This window comes from Pollicipes pollicipes, unplaced genomic scaffold (genome assembly GCF_011947565.3).
Source record: "Pollicipes pollicipes isolate AB1234 unplaced genomic scaffold, Ppol_2.1 Scaffold_2555;HRSCAF=2994_pilon_pilon_pilon, whole genome shotgun sequence".
Taxonomy (NCBI): Eukaryota; Metazoa; Arthropoda; class Thecostraca; order Pollicipedomorpha; family Pollicipedidae; genus Pollicipes; species Pollicipes pollicipes.
Genome location: NW_023596136.1, coordinates 35,281,316 through 35,307,488, shown reverse-complemented (window position 1 = coordinate 35,307,488; position 26,173 = coordinate 35,281,316). Strand labels below are relative to the sequence as shown.

At 50.0% G+C, this 26,173-nt stretch overlaps 1 protein-coding gene across 2 annotated transcripts in view; it reads right to left on the bottom strand.

Annotated features, from left to right (window-relative positions):
* LOC119104636 (G-protein coupled receptor moody) overlaps positions 1-25,196 on the bottom strand; it is a 34,882-nt gene extending 9,686 nt beyond the window's left edge. Inside the window, exons 1-6 of one of the 2 annotated variants that reach the window (XM_037228356.1) lie at positions 25,083-25,196; positions 10,865-11,043; positions 7,095-7,235; positions 2,626-2,785; positions 1,762-1,775; positions 1,159-1,286 (exon numbers count right to left, since the gene is read on the bottom strand). In XM_037228356.1, coding sequence (XP_037084251.1) covers positions 1,159-1,286; positions 1,762-1,775; positions 2,626-2,785; positions 7,095-7,235; positions 10,865-10,944 — 523 coding nt within the window. In that variant the 5' untranslated portion in view covers positions 10,945-11,043; positions 25,083-25,196. Of the gene's footprint in view, positions 1-1,158; positions 1,287-1,761; positions 1,776-2,625; positions 2,786-7,094; positions 7,236-10,864; positions 11,044-20,622; positions 20,701-25,082 lie in introns of those variants that run through there. The other variant, XM_037228363.1, reaches the window with a different exon arrangement.
* Between the last annotated feature and the right edge of the window lie 977 nt (positions 25,197-26,173).

The following is a 26,173-nucleotide window of genomic DNA, read 5'->3' as shown; positions in this document are numbered from 1 at the left end:
GCATGTGTATAAACAGGAGCCGAGCCGTTTTTGTTTCGGGAATTCACCTTCAAATTCGATGCGGTCTTAGTAGTGATTAGCCACGTGTCTCTCCAGGAAGTCCTGAGTTTTGTCTGGCTGGCACTGTCGTTACACCGTCATGCCACTGTCCCTCGGGCAACAGCACCATTGCCCAATACAAACCACTTTATTTTTTTGTAGGTCAGCGGATAGAAAGCAAACTCGTCCAGTCATCGCCCCGGGCGTGAAACAAAGTAGCCCAGCCACCGACCTGGGCGCGAAACAAACTCATCCAGCCATGGACCTGGGCGCGAAACAAAATACCCCAGCCACCGACCTGGGCGCGGAACAAACTCGTCCAGCCATGGACCTGGGCGCGAAACAAAATACCCCAGCCACCGACCTGGGCGCGAAGCAAACTCGTCCAGCCATGGACCTGGGCGCGGAACAAATACCCCAGCCACCGACCTGGGCGCGAAACAAATTCGTCCAGCCATGGACCTGGGCGCGGAACAAAATACCCCAGCCACCGACCTGGGCCCGAAACAAACTAGTCCAGCCATGGACCTGGGCGCAACACGTCGTCCGTCAGCGTGGCGCTGTTACAGGAAGCAAGTCCCGCTCATCTGGGACACGTGAGCCGCGGCTACACGGCGAGGGCGGTGTCACTTGACACGCGCTCAACAGCGCCGTGGCATTGGTCAACAGAGATCAATATTAGTAATGTTGTAGGCGGCTGGAACTTATCCAGCTCATGTCACAGCTCTGAAACGTTCTGATGAAAACCTTTTCAGACGATTGCACTTTGAAATATACCCCAAACCGTGCTTCGTTATAAGGTTAAATGTGAGACTTTTGCGTCGCATGGCATGGCCGACGATTTCTACGCACAATTCTGATATCTTACGGCATTCGAGGTTTGCATGGCGTTAATTCCATCCATATCACTAGACAGCAGGGGTGACCGAGCCTGTACCCGCTGCAGCTTTTACAAGCAATCTACAGCGCAATCAGTATGTCATTCACGTCTGGTCAGAACAATCAATCCTGACAAACAAAACACCTGACACACCCACAAGGGCGATCACAGCATCCACCAGGGCTGCGACAGCTGCCGTCGTTTGGGGAAGAAGGGGATGTCAGACGAGAGGAACCTACCCCAAGAGCCTGCCAGTGTGGGCGTCAGCATGCCGAAGCTGTAGAGCCAGATGAAGGCGATCTGGACCACCACCCAACGACGTTCGTAGATCTTCTTGTAGAGGTCGTTGAAAGCGATCATCACGAACCTGGTTAGCAGAATGACAAGCATAGATTATTTAAAGAATTAAAAAATATTCAAATAATTTCATGAAGTGTGATTGGGGATCATGCCCTCCAAACGAAAGCTACGTCAAATGCGTTAATGAATCAAGATGTATGGTATATTGCCACTGTCCTGATCGCCTTTCATTTGGGAATAACTCTGGCGAAATCAGGCATTTGCGACCTGGTTTCACACAGTGATGGCACTACCCATGTAAGGCGCATTTTAACAACAGTGACACACGTCGTTTATATCGCCTTATCGTGGCCCATTATTGAAATGACGGCCCTGGGTCCAAGGCAGCTTAGCCTTTGCTTTCATGACTCGGTGGGGCCATATGAATGTTGCATATGCCGGTGGAAAATCATCGGCGTGTGGTGTGGTTTGCAAAGGGCTGTACGATACCATCTCCTGCAGGTTGCACGGCAGTGTTACAAAGCAGGGTCACCTGCAGTTACCTGTTGATCGTTATCTGAAACGAAGGGTCGGGCGTATCACATGAAGCAAATGACTCAGATCTAACTGACGTCGTTAAAATGTTCCGCTTGAATACGCAGCAGCCTTTTCTCCCCTTCGAACGCTGAAGCTACGGATCAGCATCTCAACTCGTCATTTCAGCGAGAATAAAAAGCAACAGTGAAAGGATTATGCATCGCTTCGTTTTTAGACCTTTGCGTAGAACAGAGGAATGTTGATATATATATATATATATATATATATATATATATATATATATATATATATATATATATATATACGTGTGTGTGTGTGTGTGTGTGTGTGTGTGTGTGTGTGTGTGTGTGTGTGGTGTGTGTGTGTGTGTGTGTGTGTGTGTGTGTGTGTTGTGTGTGTGTGTGTGTGTGTGTGTGTGTGTGTGTGTGTGTGTGTGTGTGTGTGTGTGTGTGTGTGTGTGTGTGTGTGTGTGTGTGTGTGTGTGTGTGTGTGTGTGTGTGTGTGTGTGTGTGTGTGTGTGTGTGTGTGTATTATGCGATGAGGGATTGTGGCATGCTACGAAATGCTCAAACAAGCTCAAACAAAACGGCATGCACACCATAGCTGTTGTGCCTTCAATCAACCGGAAATAGCTTTGACATCTTTACCGTATACCCAGTCATGCCCAAGATATCCCACCCTCGGGCAATGGACAACAGCGCAACGCATTTGTTTCATGTCACCAAGTTAGTACTTCATCCAACCATAACCACAACGAACGAAATTTTCCAGAATAACCGAACCCTGTCCCCCTATGCGTCCTGTTGCGTCTGCTGACTGTCCGGTCGCTTAAACCCTGTCTTCACGCGGGGGCTCAGGATCACATTCACCATGGCGATGGAGAGCAGGGAGCAGCCGACGTTCCAGTATCTCAGCAAGGGGAAGAGCACGCAGACGAAGCCCTCGCCCAAGGTCCAGGCGCCGTTGGCGAAGCGGGAGATCTCGAACGGCAGCACCAGCAGACAGAAGGAGAAGTCGGCTATGCACAGACTGGAAGGGGGCAACGGGTGACGTCATCACCAGCAGCCAAAGGGAGAAGTCAGCAACGCGAAAACTGAAGGAGACGGCGGGCAGTGTTGGGACCATTAGGGATGAAGACGGCAGGCACTCGAAATTTGCAGAAGAGCTGCGCAGGGTGTGTTGGTGGATGCTGAGTCACTCTTTTGGCAAACATAGAAAGGAAGGGAGAGGGGGGGGGGAAGGCGAAGCCCCTTATGGAAAAGCACCCTCTAGAAGTTGCAGTCACGCTATTTCACACTTTTCATTGAAACTAGGTCATGCTGGTTGCCGGAGTCAGCCTGGGCCTTGTGCTCAAATCAAGCAAAAATCAGCCGTAACTAACGTTTCTCACGAACTTTTGCTGCCGCGAATTCATTGTTTTTGAACTCGGCTAGAAATTATGAAGCGCTTGTGCACGAACGAACAAGACCAGGCTTAATAAAAAAATCCTTACACGTACTCATATACGGTTACATAGAAGTACTGCATGGATGTTGATTATCAGAAGCTTCGTGGACATATCAATCCTAGGCCCACAAGCTTTTTTCACTTCCGCGCCCTCGAAAATTAGGCAAGCTTGAGCCACGGGAAGAAGACATTGATAAGTTTTTGTTAAGCCGTATTAGATGGAAACGACCGAAATATGGTGAATGTGACCTTTAGCATCCCATAGGTCACAGGGTTAAAATAAGCATTCAACAAATCATCCTGTTATCGAAAGAACTATTAACACTACGACAGTGCGGAAAAAGGTGCTGAACAGGCATTGAAACTGTCTATCAAATGATGCTCATTTGATAGAAGCGATCAATACCAGTCATCGACAGGTGGAATCTATCATATGTCATATCAGGTAAAAGAAGCAATTAATTGGCCCACTTGGCTGTACCAAGAGCTAAACAAGTCGTGTAAGTGAGGAAAACAACGTTAGAAACGTCTTTAAAGCGGCATATGGGCCATTAAGAATCCAGTCGTGCGATGTTTAAGTGTCGAACTGGTCACAAAGGTAAAAGCTGATGGTCCTCGGATAATTTGGCGTCGTAGAAGCAGGCAAAGCGATATTCAGCGTGATGAGCTTAAGAAAGGTAATATTTGTAGTGATTTGCTCTTCTTCACCTTTATAGTGTATTTTCGGTGACAAGTTGTCGTTAATTGTCCTTTTTACCACAGTGCCAGTGTCAAGACTTCGAAAAATGGTCAGAGATCATGAACCATAAAGTTCGGAGACTTAAATTTTCGCAACGTGTGTAAAAATGATGCAAACTCAGCTACTCAAAATGTCAGCGCCGTTCTCAAAATGTGTCACGATATCACGGAAACCCTTAGCGGTCTCTGGTGACTCTTCGTAAGTCGAGGATTAAGTTCTTATATCGCTTAACAGCCAAATTAAGTGGTTAGTCAAGATCTTGTGCGGATTTGACACAATTTGATTGAGATTATCTGAGAAGCTCGTAACCCCAAATGCCATAAAAAATTGAATCCACGCGGAACTATTGATCACCTGAGACAACCGGCTCCCAACAACTATTGGATGCTTCTGTTGGTGAGCCATGGAGATAACATATATGCGGTAAAGCCGTCTACTACAGCGTCAAAAGCAGGTGGAATGCAGGGGTCGAATGATAAAACGAGTGTCTGCGGTAAGCTCAAAGCCCAAAAACTGAACGTGAGCTCAAGCGATTTAGCCCAGCTCCACAGCGCGTCACAGTGTGTCACTCAGTTCAATGAATCATGTGCAACGCGCGATGATGTACGTGCGCTATATCGACAGCTCAGGATGAATCGTCGGGCGGACGGACGGACGGACGGACACAGGGACGGACGGAGGGATGGATGGACGGATGGACACAGGGACGGACGGACGGGCGGATGCAGGGATGGACGGACGGACGGACACAGGGACGGACGGACGGACGGACACAGGGATCGATGGACGCACGGACACAGGGAGGGACGGACGGGCGGACGCAGAGATGGACGGACGGACGGATGGACGGACAGACACAGGGATGGACGGACGTACGGACACAGGGACGGACGGATGAACGGACACAGGGATGGATGGACGCACGGACATAGGGATGGATGGACGAAGGGACATGGGGATGGATGTACAGGCGGACATAGGGATGGATGGACGGACGGTCATATGGATAGACGGACGGACGGACACGGGGATGGACGGATGGACGGGCGCAGGGATGGACGGACGGATGGACGGACGGACGAACAAAGGGATGGGTGGACGGACGGACGTAGGGGTGGACGGACGGACATAGGGATTCACGGACGGACGGACACAGGGATGGGTGGACGAACGGACGTAGGGATGAACGGACGGACATAGGCATTCACGGACGGACGGACACAGGGATGAACGAACGGACGGATACAGGGACGGACGGACGGGCGGTCGCAGGGATGGACGGACGGATGGACGCAGAGATTGGGTAGGTAGCGCAAGAACCATGGCACGTCAATCGAAGGCCTTTGTAAGGAGCATTTTCCCCATCTAATTCCGCAGCTATATACTGACATTGATTTTGTATATTGCACTCTGTCACTGACATCGTACACACTGAAGTCTTCGTGGTGATCAAGCAGTCATTCGTTATCTCTTAAGTTGTCATCCCTCAATCTAAATGTTTGAACGGGCCGATAAACAAAGCAGCGGGGCAATAAACGAACATGACTGTGCATGCCTCCTAGGACTGCCAACAATATTCGCACTACTACCGGTGATGGTGGTGGTGGTGATGATGTGACTTGGAACAAATACGTCATAACACATTTTTATCATATCTTTGTTCAAGTGGTGTGATAGACCGCACTTGTGTCTGCCACGCTCGTCAGGGAAACGATTTAATTTAAGACGACTTCATTTGTTTATTGAGTGATGAAGCGGCTTCTCTAATGGGGGAGGGGGGGATTCAAATACCATAGTCGAACACTGTTCATGACAGGTCGTAACAGGTGTTATGACAGGACGTTGGCATGTTCGGTGAGATCTCTTTGGGCGTTTTGTCTGTGGGCGTTGAGGATCATTTCATTCAAGGATCATTCATCTAGCTCTGTAAGTAATCTAAGCAAGCTCTGTAAGTACTGCAGGCTTTTTAAGTGCTGTTTGCCTATGAGTAGGACTATGCAAGGGTAAAGGTTTTTTGTCTCGTCTACGTTAGAAATGCCACCGGACGTTTTTAATAAGTTTTGGAAAGTTTTGGCAAAAAGAGACCATACATCATATCTGTCCATAAAATGTGATAAAAAATAAAAAATAAAAAGGTGATAAAAAGGTGATTTCTTGGTGATATCCAGCAAACCGCAATTTTATAAAATGATGCATTTTTACAAATATGTTTTTAAATCCCTGCAAGACCGAAAATTGCTGACAAAAGGTGTGTCTAGAAACAAACGCTGAAAATTATTTTTAATTTTTGATAAGTTTTCCGGCATGATCCTTCCTGAGAAGGCCTAGTGTTAATTTACTCAGCACGACTAGGTATATTCAAAGTCGGTTTTTCGTGAAAAAGACAAAAAAAGATACCTCAAACCGGGAGCTCGGGGTGGGTAAACCGCAGCAGTTGGTATAACGAGTGCAGGGATCATACGATCATAGAATCACTTATGATCAAAAGCGTAGCTTGAAACGTCGAGTACTGCCAATAAAGCCAGTGTTTGCTCTAAAACGTCGTTCATCCAGTACCTTCCGGTAAATTGAGGGTCAATAGCTCCACTTAAGCACTCTGAACTCATAATGCTGAAAAGCCAGAAAATGAAGACATTTTTTGTTCATCTCAATTGGGAAACGATGCATGGATCCTGTGCAACACTGCTAACTTTGATAGGTTAAGGCTAATTTGAGGAACATGATTATGGTCTAGCAACAGAGCAGAAATACACGCATACTTGGGATATCTATAAATGATCTTAGTCTTACATATACATACTTGGGTAACATTTAGGCCTCGTATTGTATGCGTAGTTGGAAACCTGGTGATTGGATATGGAGACGCTGTTGGGCAGATCATTACGAAAAGTGACTCACGACGGAAACTCGCATATCGGAATGACGATATGCGAGTAATCATCCACGGCATTGAGCTGAATAACGAGGTATCGGCGATGGAGCTCCCGAGCCGGGGCCAAGCGAGGATGTTGCATTGCTGGAACGCTGATACAACAGCCGCCCGTGAAGGGGCGAATCAGGAGCCACACCCGGGCACTTTCCGCTTCGGTGGACAGTGCCCTGCCGATGCAGGATCGCCCACATGTCCTGTGGCAGCTCCAGGCAATCACTGACCTGCATATGAAGACGGCGGTGACGTTGCGCACCCGCGGACAGCGCAGCAGGGCCACGATGGTGATGGCGTTGCCGAACAGCCCGACGATCATGAATATGGTGATGAGCACGGCGGTCAGCGTCATCAGCGACGGTGAGAACCTGCGGCGACGCAGGCGGAGACTTCAGGCCATGGGTCGGCGGCGGCGGCACATGTTCAGCCGAGCACTAATGGGGAGCGGGGTATGGCGGAGACCCTAGCCCATGGGTCGGCGAAAGCGGGACATGTTCAGCCGGGCGGTGACGGGGAGCGGGGCGTGGTCAGGTGGCGGTGAAGGGAGCGAAGCGTGACCAGGTGTTACCGACAGCCCATCAACTGACAAAGACTGTGATGCTGCTCTCTGTATGGCACGTTGGACCAGGTGTGCGCATGTGCTCTGAATCACTTCGGCTGTGTCATGGTTGGTTGGCTCCTGATCGGGCGGATTAGATTTCATGGCTGAGATCCAAGTCATTTTCTGGACAGATTGCATGAACATTGCGTTCATTTAAGCAATATGGCTTACAGATTTGCATCTAGTTTGCATCGATCTTCTGCCAGTCGAAAGTCTTCCGGGCTGGTAGCTTTCTTTCTGTTCTGCATTCAGAGTTGTCAAGGAAATATCTGAACTGAATGAACGGGGGCGTTTCGATGAGAGAAAAAAGCATGTCAAAATTGTACACTGTAAGAGCATTTTGCTGTATCCTCTGTACCGAAAAATTCGATGCGCTGCACACTCTTTTAACGTGGCTTTCCTGTGCGTCAGCGGCGGGCAGTAAGGCAAGCGGTGGAGACGCGGACGACAGGAAGAAGTTGCGCTGCCGGCATCGTTTGACCTGCTGTTCTCAGCGTGCGCCTCGGTGGGGGCCGCCCGAGTCGGTCCCAGAGAATCCGAAGGTGTGACCTGCGGTTATCGACCGCGCGGCGCTATAGCCTCAGCTGACAGAGGTGTTCTGTGGATTATCCTGTTATGGACAGCTGCAAAAATAGAAACCGTTTCAAGAGGTGTATGAGTGTGCATTGTTGGCGTCATTCTGGTGTTGTTTTTTTCAGAGCGGCAGACTGGTTTCGGTAAAGAAATGCGGCGTGTGTCCCGCAGTGTTTTCAAACATTACTCGGCTGGGATGTCACCGTTCTTGATAGATCCTGACGCTGGAAGGAACGTGGCATAGAAGTTGGAACGGAGCCAGAAGAGAGGAAAATGAGGTCAGCATATTTTTACATCTAGTGCGTCAAAAGCAGATTGTGGTCGATAGCCAAAGCTTCACTGAAAACCTATAAATGCCTAACCCTCTGTTTAGGTTGTCTTACGATCACACATCTTCCTTTCTGTTATGCAGTAAGCTTCCACGCGCAAATTACTTTTAAAGTACTTCAAAAACGGCAAACCTTTTCACGTGTATTTAATCAAATAACGTTTTCCAGTGCAAAAGTTAACGTAGCATTATGCTACAATTTAGCCCATAGTTGTCATATATGTCAAAGGCATTGGTACAAAATAGATGTTAATGGCTACAGGGGGTGGTTCAACATGATTTTTAAATGACGAGCAAGCATATTAGCATGCATTTCATTAGCATATGTTTCATAAGCGTATATTCCAGTAGTATGATTTCGCTTCATAATGATTTTAATCAGCTAAGATTACTAACTCTCAATACAGAATATTACAATTTTTGTTGAACGTTTCTTTCACTTAGTGACTACGAACACACCTATCAAAGTGGTGGTAACAGCCAATCAAAATATTCATTTCATTTCGCCTGACAGTTGGTACAGATAACCATTGTTGGTATCTCAGTGTTACTGCCGGCAGCCGCTGGCGCTATCTCTGCCGTGCTTTATCCTAATTGTAGGCAAACACCCTGCGGCGCTTGCAAATACTGGATATTGTTTATTTCGGCGCCCTCGATAACGACGCGTGATCAATACGCTCATGCCATACCGGCTCGTGCCAATACGCCGCTCCCGCTTCCATGTCCGGATTCCAAGGACGCAGCGGCGATGACGCTTGATGCGAGGGACGTGTGGTCATCGGTGCGCAGGAATTGGTATAGGCGACATGTTGTTTCACTAAAGAAACATTTTTAACGGATGGTATTCCTCATGTCCTCTTATTTCCTCCTATGGCCTTCATCCTCCTCTTTTTTTAAGTTCTAGTGCTCAGTAAATCCAAAGTCGCGTGTTAGGTGGCTCGAATGCCAGCCACCGAGTCCCGAGGTGCCTTCAAATGGTGGCAGGGTTTCGCATATCAGCCCGTCCGACACGTGAAAGTATTTTCCGTCCAATTTTTGCCGGCAGGGTATTGCGTAGCCTCCACTTGTCGGAACTGCTACATGAGCGGGCTGCCCCCTCCACTGACCACTGCAGCCGGCTGTTACCACCGACCGCAGCGTATCTTGCAGAGCGTCGCCGATGACCCCGACATCCTGCTGACCCCCGACCCCCGGCTCACGTCCGGGCCATGGCGCGCCGGTGCGGCGGGAGCTGCGGTGTCGGGGCCGCCCACTGCCCGTCGCTGGGTACGGGAGACGGCGGCGCGCTGGTGTCCGGTGCGCGGTGGCGGGCCAGCCGCCGGCGGTGTCAATCCGGCCGCCGGACACGCGCTGGACCGGCCAGGCATCCGCTGTCCCGCGATGTCGTCACCGCCTCGGTGGAGTATCTCCGCTGACGTCCGGCTGCCGCCGATCGACCCTATCTGGCGCTGAGGTCACGCTGGTGGGCTCATGGCGTGTGGCCGGGCCGTCAACCTCCGGTTAAAAGGACAAGGTCGGAGATCGCGAACTTGCCGGCCTCGCTGTGCTGTGGCGTGGTGAGGGTTAGAACGGTTTTAGACAAGTATGACCGTTCGTGTTTGGGGGCATGACAAGAGCTGGCCGGATGCCGCGGCACCTTAGTCCAGCCACGGACTACAGTGCCTCAAATAATGTGGGCAACTTAGGCTGATCTAATGCAACTCAGTGTTCACTGCTGAACCCTTGTCAGACGCCTGCCTACGCAATTGGCGATGATGTCTACATCAGAGGACAGCGTCATCCTGCTGAGGAACACGCTGCAGGCTGCAGAGCACGCGGGGAATAGAGTGCAACTTGCCTGCGTGCAGCTTGCATGCGAGCTGTAAACTGGCTTACCTTGGTGTGACGTTTAGCAATATACATATATATATATATATATATATATATATATATATATATATATATATATATATATGTATGTATATGTATATATGTATATATATGTATATGTATATGTATATATATATATTTATACATTAGTTACATATATACATATATATATATATGTATATATTACATATATACATATATACATTTATACATTAGTTATACAAACGTTAGAGCTCTAACGTTTTTCAGACCAGTGTCACCCCAATCAAGCTTCCACTGTATCAAAGACCCGTCGTTCCGCAAGCATATGAGTCACCAGGGTCACCAGCAATTGGTCAATTTACGCAGACGTAGGCGTTCCTGACATTTGAAAACCCAAAATATCATCAAAGCAATTGCAGCATCATCGTAGACATAACAACATACGTGTATCGGTAGCGGTTGGCACCTTCACAATGTACAGCAACCGTCAGTCACGCTTATCTGTTGACAGTTAACGTACACTGAGCGCTCTTGGGTAATATCACGACATCAAGAAGCGCGGCAGTAAAGCCGACACCCATCCAGCCCAGACATGCATCGAACAACATCGCTGACAAGCGAAACAGAGTCGCCGGCGGACTGACCGATTCATTTCGTTGTAGTCCGGCCTCGGCTTGGTTGTCGCGGTGGCGTTGAGCTCCAGTGTCATGCTCATGTTCTCCATGGCAGCGGGTGTTCGCCTTCCGCTGATTTCCGCTCACGGTCTGAGGGCCTGCTCACGGCGATCGGCGCTTTGCGGTCGAAGACGATGGACTGCAGCACTCTGAAATAAACCGTGGTTCAATGTTGTGGGTGCCCGTTGTAAGACGTTAAACACGCAGGCTTGAGGCGGAATGACGGGTTCTAGGCCATTATTTCACCGTGCACATCGGTATCTAAATTACACACACGATATTCACGCCGTGTGGTATGTTTTTTCGAATTGCTGATGCTGGCCTTAGTTGTTTCCTTTGAATTACGATGTTTGCGGAATTTGTCTATCTAGTCAGGGCAAGACCCTTTATTCACCGCCACAAGCACACGTTTTAGTTCCAAGGTTCACTGCAGCTTTGCAAAACTGGGTCCGCTTCCACGAATCGTGCCTAAACTGTGAGAAAATTCACAACTTGGGAGGCCTGGCCGGGCTCCATCGACACGCTTTCCAGAAGTTAACATCATTACAGCCTCTGTTCATAGGTTCGTGAGGTGTTTGGAGAGGAGCCAAGCACTCTCAAACTTGTGCCGCATATATGTTGAGACATCCTTACACAAGCTTTCTGATGAGGTGAGCTTTGCCCGCAATTTTGCAATATCACCACGACTCCATTTTATCTGTCGAATGCCGCGAAAAAGGTATACTTCCCAAAGTGCGAGGTAACTGAAAAGCACGTGTCAAAAACGGTTCCAGACAGACGGCTCGAAACAGGCATATGCTGACTGGGGTGAAAATAGAAGATGATATGGACAATAGTGTGGGTTCCTGCGTGCAGATTGCCACGTCCTCCCTCCTGTGCACAAGTTGTGAGTCAACTCGTTTTGGGATGATGATAAAGATCCTTGTCAGATCGCAACAGCCAGAATAGAAGAATACTTTAAACCAATTTCACGATGCAGATTAGTGTGGCGGCTTCGTTTCGCTGGTGAATTGTAAAGCTTCCAGTTTAAAGTCCGCAGTTTTGCCAGTAGTCGACCGAAAAGTGACTAGCGTCATTTTTCCGAAACCGGCCTCGTCTGCGAGACACTTAAGTCTAACTTGTGGAATTGAGGCATCAGAGCTACACGGGCGGTGCGCTGTGCTTATTGTAATCAATATCGGTCAGATTATTTTATCTTTTTGTAACAGTTTGGTCGCAATTTAAAAAATTGTTAACCATTCCAAGGTCACTGACTCCGTTAACAAAGATAATCAAATTTGACGAGGATTATATCAGCAACCTCTCAAGCAAAATATACATAAATTTTCGCATAAACGTCACATCAGTGAGCTTTCGTCTGCAAGGTCTTTATGACAGAAGACTTTCAAACTAATTGACAACAGCCCTGGATGTTGCATCGTTTTCATTAGGTTAGTTTCTCATTAGCTTAGTTTTTGTATCATCTTTATGATAATAACTGACAGATTTGAGATATGGTAAAGCTCCGCTCTTCCCTCAACATACGATGCGTATTGCTGTTTTTTCAGCAATCATATGATGTAAAGTAAGATCCAGTTTGCATCACATTGTGTAAGCACTTCATTGCGGACCTTGCATATGTATATATATATAGAGAGAGAGAGAGAGAGAGAGAGAGAGAGAGAGATAGAGAAGAGAGAGAGAGATAGAGAGAGAGAGAGAGAGAGAGAGAGAGAGAGAGAGAGAGAGAGAGAGAGAGAGAGAGAGAGAGAGAGAGAGAGAGAGAGAGAGAGAGACCAAGATTCGGTGGTGTAACCCACATTTCGATCTTGTCAGTACAACACAACACGCGAAGGTCATTAATCCATACGAATTGGGACTTCTGTTTTTGGGTCCGTTTCACGCTTGCCAGTCAACCTTGAGTCTGTTGGAATGTGATCGACTACTGTCTTGTTATTAAAGCAAACCATGGGTAGCACTCATTTCCTAAAGAAAACTACTGAGGATTCAATTCGAAGAATATTCGAATGTAACGACGCTGCATTGTCTAGTGCTGTTTATAGGTTCGAATGTCTCAGGTTATAAAGTGCACTCGTGTATAATTATTTGCAAATTTAAAGGTCAGGTGCAGAATTGCCAGTTCGCAGCGTCCTTCAGAAAGCTCCTGTGATGGTCGCTAAAGAAAGCACACTCTCTTCAGTGGCATTACAAGCAATAGTGGACAGACGAGGAAGCAGACTGGCGATGACAATCATTGGGCCATACAATTGCGTCCAAGAACTTTCAAGCAAGGGCCGATCATGCCGATACATATATGCATATGATGCTCCCCACAACCCTTCGCCATACCCTTATGACTATAAAGACCTTAAGTTGTCCCGCTGACAAAAGATCTTACGAGTTCCATACTCTAATCGGCATGAGACCTGGGCGGCGCCGGCTCAGCCCAGACGCTAGGGTTATACTGTACCGCAATTCTTCCATGTCATGCGGGGCAGGGAACTGCGGGAGATCGGGGTGGTGGGGGAGAGGGAGGGGGAGCTGCTACAGACAAGCTGATACTCCAGACCACGTCCCCGCCTTCCGGCCCACTCGGATTTAGTCGCGGAAGAGCTGAACGAAGAACCATGACGTCGGGTTCTTTTCACTTCCGAGTTTGGATGAGTATAAGATCGGTTGTTTGTCAGGCATTTTAGTTTTTGCTGCGATATTTTGTGACGTCTGTGCTGGAAAATAAGCCATATTCTGCTCAGAACACACTTTTGTGAGGGGCTGAGGGTGAGATGTACGAATTCGTCAGGAGCCGTCATGGTTTACATGAAATCGCATCGTGCAAGCATGTGCTAAAATGACATCAAATTTATATTTGAAATATACTTCATTAGATCATTTCAATTCATCCATGGATGCGCATCAATATCTAAGATTGTCTCAGATCAGTTTCGATGACCGTGAGGACCTTCAGACTGCTGACTGTAAAAGCTGATGAATATTGGCCACTGACTGTTTACCGTTTCTGACATCCATGAGAAGCTCCAGACGTTGCTAACTGTTGAGGCTTCACAATGGCTGTTTACATGGAATGGCATAACAACCTTTCTTCGGCATCATGTAAGCCACACAAGAGGCAAAACCGCTGGTGCGTTCGAAACACTAGCTATATACGGCCACGGCCAGCAACAAGTCAAACGGCTACGAATAAGGCTTCCTCGATGCCTTAAACCCGGCGACAGTAGGAAATCGCCGTGCAGATTTGGAAAACAAGCATTCGTATAGTGCAGCAGTGACCGGAAGGCAGGGCTGACACCAGCACGGCTACGAGCGAATCTTACGCGGTCTGGACCGTACGCGTGCCACCAACGCAGGGAGCAACGCTCCCGGTAGACGGGACAGCGAGCAGTATCTCGGCAGGGCACGGGTCCGCCCCTCGGGTAGACGGGCAGGGAGCAGTACCTCGGCAGGACACGGGTCCGCCCCTCGGGTAGACGGGCAGGGAGCAGTACCTCGGCAGGGCACGGGTCTGCCCCTCGGGTAGACGGGCAGGGAGCAGTACCTCGGCAGGACACGGGTCCGCCCCTCGGGTAGACGAGACAGGGAGCAGTACCTCGGCAGGGCACGGGTCCGTCTTTCGGGTAGACGGGGCAGGGAGCGGTACCTCGGCAGGGCACGGGTCCGTCTTCGGGTAGACGGGGCGGGAAGCGGTACCTCGGCAACGGGTCCTCTTTCGGGTAGGGGGAGCAGACTCGGCAGGGCAGGGTCGTCTCGGGTAGCGGGGGGGAGACAGCTCGGCAGGACGGGTCCTTAACGGGCAGGAGCACCTCGGCAGGCACGGGTCCGTCTTTCGGTAGGAGGGCAGGGGAGACCTCGCAGGCACGGGTCCGTCTTTGGTAGACGGGGCAGGGAGCAGTACCTCGGCAGGGACACGGGTCCGTCTTTCGGGTAGGAAGGGGGAGGGAGCGGTACATCGCAGTGCATCCGGGTCAGTCTTTAGGGTAGACGAGGGGCAGGGAGCAGGGTACCCTCGGCAAGGCACGGGTCCGTCTTTCGGGTAGACGGGGCAGGGAGCAGTACCTCGGCAAGGCACGGGTCCGCCCCTCGGGTGTACGGCCCTCGGGGCGTAAACAAGGAAGCGGTGCGCCGACTGAGCTGAGGTATATTTCAGGCGTAGAGTGAGTGAGCGCAGCAGACAAGCAAATGCTGCAAGCAGGGCCTAAGACGGCGGCCGAGCTTAGGTGTATTTTAGGCGTGGTGACGGAGCGAAAACAGCCACCGACCGGCCCTACCAAGACCTCAAATGGGAGGCTTCTTCCTTCTCAATGCTTTCCCGCTTTGGGGTAGTTCTTTTAATTTTGAAAATGAATTACGCGCGGGGCGTCACTTGGTACGTATTCTGACGCGCTAAGGCCTCCCCTCTCCAATGCTGACTGAGTCTCCCCCCCCCTCCCAATGCCTTTTTGAGCTCCCTCGCTCAATAAATATGGGAAAAAGGGATGTTCGATCAAGGAAATCTGCTAACCATTTAAATAAGAATATAAGCTGGATGCAAAGGGATGAAGAACAGGCTTTCGTTAGTTAACTGTCTGGTTTTTTAGAAATGTGTTAAATCCTTGGCATCGGAAACACAAAACTAAGTGACTGCAATTCCGGTAAAAATCACATTTTGGAGGTCAAGAAGTCACGTCAACTTTATCGGTCGAGCCTTCTCCTCGACCAATTTTAGGAGGTGGCGCCCAGTTACGCATACACATGCATTACGAGGTTTATGCACCGGCTTTGCAGACACATCGTATTGCTTATGCCATATCCAAGTTCGAAATTGACTCCTAGTCTGTTTATCACGACCAGATCGTTCAGATCACGGACAGTTCACGGTCAGATCACGGTCAGATCACTGTCAGATCGTTCAGATCACGGTCAGATCACTGTCAGATCGTTCAGATCACGGTCAGATCACGGTCAGATCGTTCAGATCACGGTCAGATCACTGTCAGATCGTTCAGATCACGGTCAGATCACTGTCAGATCGTTCAGATCACGGTCAGATCACGGTCAGATCGTTCGGATCACGGTCAGATCACTGTCAGATCGTTCAGATCACGGTCAATCACGGTCGGATCGTTCCAGATGTGTTCAGCTGGCGGGTGTTCCCTCCTGCTGTGACCTGTTGTAATGCGTGCTGTTGCTCGACTCGATGCGGCAGGAAAGCGCGACCCCACAAAATTCTGGGCACGTGCGTGCTCTTTCCTGCAGTCGCTCTCTCATGATTAGGTCAGCATCGGCTGTTATAAAGCTGACTTGCTGCGTGAGTGTGGGATAAGTTGAGATATTTCGTTCTCAACCCTGGCGTGACGCGCCAATCAATGCCTCGTTCCAGGCTATAGGTGGAGAACGCGGTATGGTAGCTGCGGTATGTGCTCTGCAGAGCACAGTTCAATAGCAGCCAACTACAATTTTCAGCGGACAGTGACATTTTAGCATGTTTTCTTTAAAAGAGGTAAATTGTTAACACATATAGAGGCAAAAGGGTTAAGTTAAAGAGGTGGAAGAGGTGAGTAAAAGAAACAACAGAAGTAACTAAACGTCTTGCGGGGTTGTCACACGGCATCCACCTATGACTGCAGTCTGTGCGGTGGACAGCTGCTCAGCCCGCAGGGACGCCAGCCCAGCCGGCGGAGACAGAGTCCAGCGGCCATCTGGCGGCTGTGACGATAGTTCACACGCTGCCCGGCGTGGAGACCTGTTTGTGGGTTATTCTGGATATGCAACGGGGCGGTCTGGATTGCTTGGGCGTCGTCAGAGTCGTCCCACTCATCTGGACGACATTCCGCCCATTATATCTCTCCTCCATGCCCCAGCGAGCAAGAAATTTTACGTTTAGAAGTTAGCAGGCAAAGGTGAAATATGTGCTACCATCCAACGGAAACAATGAGAATACGGTAAACATTTTGGATCACCTTTGGCCAATGTGTCTTTCCCGCACAATGCGCTGATGCGTTTGTTGACTTCACTCCCATTCACAGTGTCTGTGCTATCGCAAGAGGCCGTCTGTGCTCTCGACTTGGCTTACCGTCCCGACTTTTTCTCCCCATCTCTGCAGCGCACAGACGTCACTTTCTCTCCCCATCCCTGCAGCGCACAGACGTGACTTACTCTCCCCATCTCTGCAGAGCACAGACGTGACTTACCCTCCCCATATCTGCAGCGCACAGACGTGACTTACTCTCCCCATCTCTGCAGCGCACAGGCGTGGCTCGGAATGACTATCGACGCGGCCACCAGTGCAGCGCACAGGCGTGGCTCGGAATGACTATCGACGCGGCCACCAGTGCAGCGCACAGGCGTGGCTCGGAATGACTATCGACGCGGCCACCAGTGCAGCGCACAGGCGTGGCTCGGAATGACTATCGACGCGGCCACCAGTGCAGCGCACAGGCGTGGCTCGGAATGACTATCGACGCGGCCACCAGTGCGGCGCACAGGCGTGGCTCGGAATGACTATCGACGCGGCCACCAGTCACCTGAGCAGATTGCCTGTCGCCTCTGATGCACGGCCGGCCGCGGGCGGCATCGTAGCAACGATATCGGTCCCTCTCCCGTGCGTGTTTCGCACACCACCGATCGCGTTAGTATGGAAATTCAGCCCTTTGAACCCGCCGCCGTTCCACAACGACGTTGCTCAGTGCTTCGTCCTAAATTGAAGGCGCAACACGGATACGTTCGCCAGAAGAAAAGCACTCAAGGCGTGCCGATATCGGTGAAGATTATCTTCATCCCTCCCGCGTGATGTATGCATAACACCAGCGAGTGGAAGCGTCGCTGTTTTCACAAAGGATTTGCGCTGGTTGTGGTAAATGGCAGCTTAGGCTAACTTGGGCTCAGCATTGCAGTACTTTATCTAATCAACAAACATGGCAGGTAACGATACCATTGCACCGTTTCTGTTCCCTTATGTAATTTTCACTTTTGAATCTTCTCAACAATAATAACCCTGGCAGTTTATCGATCACTCACGTGGCAGATAAGATAAGGTTGCTGCAGCGTAAAGGTTTTCAAAAATGTTCATAAAAGCGGCACTTTAAGCCACTGAGACGTGGATAACGAAACATGACAACAGTTAACAAACAAAACAAACTGTCGAAGCATGGCTTTTGACAGCTCTTTATGTACCCCATTCGATGTAAGAGCGGTCACTTATGAAACAAGTCTGCTAGTTTTCCGGGAATAGAAGCGGCTCGGATGTTTTGCTGCGATGCGCAACACGTCAAAACATTTCGGCCGAAGGCCAGTTGGCGTGGGGCAGGCCTGACGACTCCGTCTCCTATAGGAATGACGATGAAGAATGACGGGCATTTTTTGAAGTCGAGCGAAGAGAGAATGACAGACAACAGCACAACAATGAAAGACAACAAGAATGACGGGCAATTTCATGAACGACGAGCAAATCAGGGTCTATACCAATTTTTCTTACGCATCTTCTTCAAATTACAAAAAAATGACGCGAACCTGCAACCAAATGAAAAAGACAACTGATTCTCGTGATCCGTTACACCGTACCATTGCAATACCACAGAACCTGAAGCCTTTACGGAAAAGGCTAAGATTAGCCCGGCCTCTCGCACCGGAAAAAGCACCGGGGAGAACAGAGGGAACCTATGGCACCAGCGTATTTGTTCACTCAAAGTAGAAGGCATTTCAAACTACAGCCGGGTTCCCCGCGGGTGATCAGAAAAATATCCGCTGCTGAATTCAAATAATCTGGTGGCGCTGGACCCCGACCTTGGTCCGTGGCAGGAATCGTCAGTTAAATGCGAGCCTTCAACATTCATGGATGTTACAACGCCAGGAATTTGAGATTTGGCGACGTTCCACGACTACAAAGCACAGACCAAAGCACCAGTTTAAAAACCGTTGGCTAGCAGCTTGGATTCTAACGTCGCACAGTCTAGGCAAGCCATTTGGGTCCGGTCCAGGGCAGGTCTGGTCCGTTCCAGAGCCGAGCTGGACGGATCTAAAGAATGCCAAGTCAGGTGGTGCATCAATTTCGAGTGCAGGTGTGGTGGGCCTTTCATACTGAGTGGGAGACTCGGCGTGTTGTGCCGCCCAGCCGGCTCGAGTATCTTTCCCGGCTTGAAAGACCCATCCGATTTCCTCCCAAGCGTAGACAATACCTGATTTACGCGCATTCGGATTCTTCTGAGTCACTCAAACTACTGAAAATCTACCGCTGAATAACAGCCTCAGTCGGTCCCCGTAATCACAAAACTGAGTAGACGGACGAGCCCAACTAGGGTCTTTGTCTACGTTCTTGGAAGCAGAAGTTCTGAAGTTCTGGCAGCTGCGGCGAACTATCGAAACGCTTTGTTGAATGCTAATGAATCAGCTTTCGCGGAGACGAGATAAGCTCGCAAGACCAGTCACTGTTTGCGTGAATATGCGTGTCAGACGATAGCAGCTGCGCCTCGTTTGAGTTGTAGGCCACCGAAGCATGGGTCTATCTCTTAAGAGAAGACTGTATGATCTTGGAGTTATCCATTTGACCTTATCCCTTTCTTCAGTTATATAATTTAAGCCGTCTTCACGAAGCATTCCGCGTGTAGCATCAGTAGTGCTTTTTCTTTTTTTAATGAGTCTTTCAGCAGGTCTGTTAACAACTTGGCGCTCGAACAGTACAAACATAACTGGCAAAGACACAAGTGTCCGAATTTCGCCGGCTAGAGTAGTTGTCTGGGAAAGTTCTGTGATCTATGGTGCCGGGACCCGGGAGGCATGATTTTGTTATGATTTCTTATCATGGAACGTCCAAGGTTTGCTGGCAAGTGGCCCCCTGGGTGGAGGAGATGGCCAGTCTGCTTCCGCCGTCCTTGCTCCGGGGAGTCTAACGAGTTTCTGCATGTAGTAAGATTCTTACCATGTGTACAGGAATGGTATCAGTCATCAACTTGATCGCGTTTGAAATTTCGCACAATAGTCGCCAGAAAAACATGGGCTCAACGCCTTTCTTGCTCATGTGTGAAATTCTGCGTTAACTAAACAAATTTTCAGTTCTGAGGATAAAAACATTGTGGCTGCTGTTAAATGACAAACGATTTTTTGATACAGAGGCCAGATCACACTTATCATGGCTGAGGTTTGTACCATGAAATTAAAACCATGCATTACATGCTAGAGACTCATTATTATACCCCATGACAACTATTATCAGAAAATTTGTGGAGTAGACCTCGAATGATGCTCGTTTACGGCCTCGCTTTCAGTTACTGACATTCGACGTGTAGGAAACAAGAAACATCACTTGAACGTCGACGACGTGATATTCTTGGGAGGTCACCAAAGTACAAAATGTAGTTTTTAGGAATCAAAAGACGCCTATGCAGAGGTATGACCTTAGATATACGTAGTGGCTTAAGCAGAGGTATGACATGCCCTTGTTCATTAGCCTAGAATAATTATCATTCAAAATAGATTTACAAATAAATTAGTCTTCACGAATTAAGTAATGCCTTGTGATTGTTCTCAAAAATGAGTAGACACATTAACATGTTTGTTAAGTCGTAGTCTGAGAGCAAATGGCGAAAGCATGACACATGATTATCACATGATATCACTGAAGACAAAGATAGTTCTCTAGTGAGAGAATATAACGACCAAAGCACATTTATAATATGTTAAGCATACCACACTGGTGGCAATGAAGTAGGGCAGCTGACAGTTCCGTTGATCCACCACCTGGGCTTGGGTTCTACACTCACAATATCCGTCACCAGTGGCGTGTCTTGTAACATGTTACGCTGAACTGATCGGGTGAGCCACTCCTCACAATATGTGACACACTCGCAGTTGGTCGCGCACTAAAACACGCAACAAGCTGCTACAGAACAGCATGAGCTCCGTCCACCGCTGCTGTCAGCCCGGCTGGCCAGAGTCGACCTGCCGCCGGCCGCCAGCGTTCTCACAGCCCGACAGGGCAGCAGCGGTCATGGCTGGACTATGCCCCGCACCCGGCACCGGCAGCAGGGCCGACCCGTCCAAAAACAACGTCAGCAGAGCTGGCGCGGTGCCAGCCGGCCGTCGGCCGCCGTCCCGACCCGGTGACAGGTCACTGACCGACCTCTGTTGCCGGCTAAATTAATGCCGACCGGGGTTATCATTCTCATCATGACAGGTCATTGAGAGGATTCTGTCATCATCCATGCTGCTGCTCACTGGGGTCATCGCTCCCACCCCTGCAGGTCACTGAGAAGAGCCTGTCAGCATTAACACTGCGTCCGGGTCAACGCCTTAAGCCCCCACCGTCAGGTCACTGAACGGAACTTGTCATCATCCGCACCAGTCATCGCAGTCATCCTTCTGACCTGTAAAGGTTATTGACCAATTCTTAACTCGCCCACGACAATACTTGCTGTAGTTATTACTCTCACCCCCTACAGATCACTGTCGGACACTCGGCATCACCCACACCACCACTTACTAGGCCAGCACTCCGGACACGCACAAGTCACAGGTAACCCTTCGGCATCGCCCGCACAAAGCCCGTGCGTTTAACATTAAGTAATTAGTTGCCGACTCCATCCTTTAGCGGCTATAAAACAATAATAAAACATACAAAACGAACTGCCTGCAATCACTGCACCGGCATCTGACCAATCATAACCTCGCATCAGTCGCTGCACCGGCATCTGACCAATCACAACCTCGCGTCAATCGCCGCACCGGCATCTGACCAATCACAACCTCGCGTCAATCGCTGTGTTGGCATCTGACCAATGACAACATTGCGTCAAATGCTGCATCGGCATCTGACCAATCACAGTCTCGCGTCAATCGCTGCATCGGACATCAGCATTCGTCGTCGGCGCACCATAACCTGCCGGGTCAATCTACACCGGCGCCCGCCGTGACTCCCGCGGGACCGTGGCTGCCGCAGCCTCGCGCCCATGCCAAGTGTGACCGCCGGAAGCTCGGGTCACGCTCGCTGGTCTTGCCCGCCGCGCCGAAGCAGTGCCGGGCCGTGTATTGCACCGGCGGTGACCGCTGTCCACTGCGTCTGGAGCGAGTCATTAGCGGAACATATGGTCCCCATGCCAGGGTCGGTAGTCGCGTCAGCGTAATGAATCTCGGCAACAATTAGCTTTTTCAGCGCGTGGGCAGCGGTGACGTCGGTGCGGGGGCTGACCAGCTTTTTATGCGGTTATTTATCGGAAGAGTGAAATGCTGCGAAAGGGGACAAAAATATGTTGCGCTGGTATCACCAACTGAAGGAAGGCAGGCCCACTCTCCCACTGAAGGGAGGCAGGTGTCCCCACACATGGCCTATTCGGAAATAGCTGGAGAACGGCTTATGCCAGTCTGGAATTTTCAGGATCTCCTCCTACATTGGTTTGTTATTAACTATTATTTTATGTCCAGGTCAGGTCAAGGCAGTGATCTCAATCAGCTGTTTTTTTTTTGTCTCAGCAAGTCAGACCAAAATGTGTGTAAACTTGCAGTATTTTGGTATTGTGTTATAATGTGCTCTTCCTGCAGTCCTCACACCTTGCTCGCCTCGCCGCGTTGCTCTCTAATTTTTCAATGACATGCTGTGGCTATCACATGCCACTGACCCAATTTGACGTGAAGCTCTGGTCCGCGGTAACATCTACGCCAGTAGCGCATTTTGGTGGTGTTGTCAAATTAAACAACGGTATCGCTTTTCATCTCAAGGCTCACCATGTCACTGAACTTACTTGACCCGGAAGTCAGCATTTTGAAACCTTGTGTAACTGGGAGCGGACTGTTTCATATTGCTATACAGCATCGATCATTTAGCACGTCATGAATTTGTAAATTACTGCAGCTTAACCCATATGTTTGCCTGTACCATCGATGTTTGGGTACAGAGTTGTTCAGGCTAGTGTCTTAAATGCTTGTTATCGAGCAAAAAGTAACTCATTTTCTTGCCTGATAACAAGAAAATGAGCTATTTGCTTGATAATGAGTGCAGAGGCAATGGTTGTGGTGATCCGGGTATAAACCTTCAATGTCCATACACTCTGCAAGTCTACCATTGCGTTCTTGATCCACACACAGCCACACTACAGCCAACATTTTCTTAAAGGAGGAGGTGGGGCAGATTTCAGCAGCAATGCATCACGCTGATATCAAATTCCTGTCAGGGGTCATTTTGGTGAAAATGGATAAACCCAGGACTACCGCTTCCCCTTGGCTGCACCCAGGCATAGAGCCGCCGTTTTCGGACACTTATGAGTCCACCTTTCTTGTTTGCGGAAGCGCAGTCAAGGGGGGAGTTTTGGGTACCATGCCTGCCCCAAGAGGTGCCAGAAGTACTTTCCGACAGTCTAAGATGTCCTATGGGTCTTTTAAACATTAAAAATGTCCCCAAAGGTACCAGATAGAATCTTGAGTCTAAAAGGATACTCCAAATTATAGCAAAGCAGGGTCCTATAGCGACGACGAGAGACCCTTTGGCTAAGGGTTTCCCTCTTATCCGATCTGACACCCTCCTGGTCAAAATCTTAGCGACATCACTGCTTTTATGCTTGGTTACGACGCGCACGATTGTCGAGACTGAATGACACTGGAGCATAGCACTCGAGAGACCGCTCGACATGGTCTGAAAGGGTCCGCAGGCACCGGAAGACCGGTGCGTTCGACACTCGTCCTCTGACACCAGGATCAAAGCGCTGACATCCGGCGCCGATGCTTGGCACCAGCCGGTTATTATGCCAGCCGAGCGCTGCCGTCGTGAGCGTCACGCCAATGACAGACGGACGCGGCTGTCACGTCATGTTGGCAGCCGTCATGGCGCGGCATTCCTGGCGGCGTCAGCGTGCACGCGTCCTCAGCACGCGCCCGGTGGCCCTAATGACCTCCACAGGGGCTAATTGGTGATTACGCCTCGGCGGGCATTCCAAGGAGTGGCGCCGATGACGGCATGTGTTTCGCGATGACGCCACGCGGAGATGGCTTCACCCCGCGACGATGTCAAGTGACCTCACTGATTGACGTAAGCTGTTTGCTACAAAACTCTAGTTGTACTTGCGTTTGCAAGTGAACCGAGCCTCTCTTAAAGCAGTTTATAACGTTTGACATGATTCAGAAAAAACCTGCGGCTCCCAGCTTTTGATATTGCTGGCAATGCTTACCAACAGCAGCCAGCCTGCAACACGTCACAACAACCTGGCTTCAATGTTAATACCATGCATCTGTACGTTCCAATATCAAAGAAAAACTTTACGCGGTTATCAGACCATATATTGTTTCATAATTGCTCCCGATATCTTCCAAAAGGCTCTCATTGGTATACCGCAAATCATTTTGCTGTCGTTTATAAGCAATGAATAGGCAAGTGAATATGTTTTGAAAAGAATGCCAGAAAAACACAACATTCCTTGCAATTCTAAACAGTTGCTTCTAGATGAAGGTACTGTCACCCGCCCATACGAAACCTTACCAATGCAGGCTATGTTCCAATACATACATGATGTTATTTAGTTTTATCAGTGCGTGTGACCTAGACAGGGGCACCATTAATGCCACAGCCACATCCGGCACATATACTGGACCACACTTTGGAAGAGTTTAGAGTATAATTAGTATTATTAAGAGAGTTTCAGAAAGCAATTACTTTGATTTGATAGGGTGGATGGCTAAGAGCACGTGGCTTACTCCAGCTGAGTTGCTCCAATTTTTAGGTTCAGAAATGTTCTTGGCGGTGTCTTGGCTTGAAATCACTAACAGCGAAGGCAACTTTGATCTCCCAAACATCGGAGCATGGATTACCACGAAAGAAAAACCTTTTCGGCGTAACATTGCTAAAAAATACATGCTGAAACGGGTGGAGTGAGCATCACAGCAATTCCAGCAATGCAGCCACTTACGGTCTATATAACATCCGTTGTCTTGAACTAAGTAAAAGAGGCAATTCGACGTTCGTTACATCTTGCAAGGATTGCAAACTTTGAAAATGAGGGATTGCAAGGATTGCAAAAATTGCGATTCGTCGACTATGTCGCTGACGTTCCACAGCGTAGTACAAACGGTCGGCCCACCCCGTGACTGAATTAAGCGAATTTGCAAGCCCCCTGCGCCCACCCCAGTTGGCTGCTTCCGCGTGGGCCCGCCACCTCATCTTCATTCCAGCAGCGGAAGACGCGCGCCGGTCGCCTTGATCCTAGCGGCCGCTCGAGGCGCGACAGGGGTGTCCACTCACCAGCCTCCGTCGCCCGGTGAGCGCGCTGGCCGCCGCGAGACGTCCGGCGTCTGTCCCCGGACAGGCGGCGACAGCAGCTGACCGTGCTGGCCAGGCCGGTCAGCGCGGGTCTCTGGCCGCCGCCACCCACCGTCGGCGGGATACACGCCGCGCGCGATAGCCAGCCGGCTATCTGACCGGCGCCGGAGGATGCCGCTGCAGGGCCTGGGGCACCGCTGACCGCACGCGCGGCGCGGCAGCGCTGTGCGTCACGGACGTATCGGCACCGGAGGAGGCCGCTGCAGAGCCTGGGGCACCGCTGACCGCACGCGCGGCCGGCGGCAGCGTGCGCGACCCCGGCGGGCGGGCGCCGCTGCCTCACCAGCGTCGCCGCGCGCATGACCTCCGGGACGGCTGCGGGGCGCGGACGGACGCGGCCCATGGGACGGCGCGGTATTATGGTGTGGACATGGCCGTCGGCGGTGCGAGTGATGGGCTGGGGATGTGGCCACACACAGAGGCGCCAGCAAGGTGTCAGCATGACGCGCACGGCCTCTGGGCGGCCGCACCGGGACTGCAGGAGCGTCTGCTATTAAATTCATGCTCAGGTTGAATGCCTGATTACGCACCGAGTTATGCGATTTACGATCAGTGGCGTCGCAGTTAGCCGGTTTCGAAATGCGGCAGGGGATCGTGCGGAATCCAATACCGGGGCATATTGCCCGTAGGCATTCTGGACTACGGTTGTCACGAGATTCATAACTCCAAGCCAGACTCTCACGGGTGGTGGCCGTGGTTCTCAAGGAATCCCAAAAATCGTGAGGAGCCAAAACGTTCCAGGGAATGAGAGTTAGGTCAGTGATAACACTACCAGGACCACTCGAAGCCCGGCGGATTCGACCGGGGCATTGGCTTTTCTGCCAACAGAAATGCCAATTTGCCATGCAGAGCCGCTCGCGGCTTTAACGGCACTGTGTCTGTCCCACCCTCTCCTCCAAACACAAAAGTGTACAGAGATAACAATGCAGCACTTATCAACGCATATAAAGGGAAGTGCCCTAAGCCAATGGTTAAATTGAAACATCTGGCCTTTCCGGGAGCGCCGAAATAGT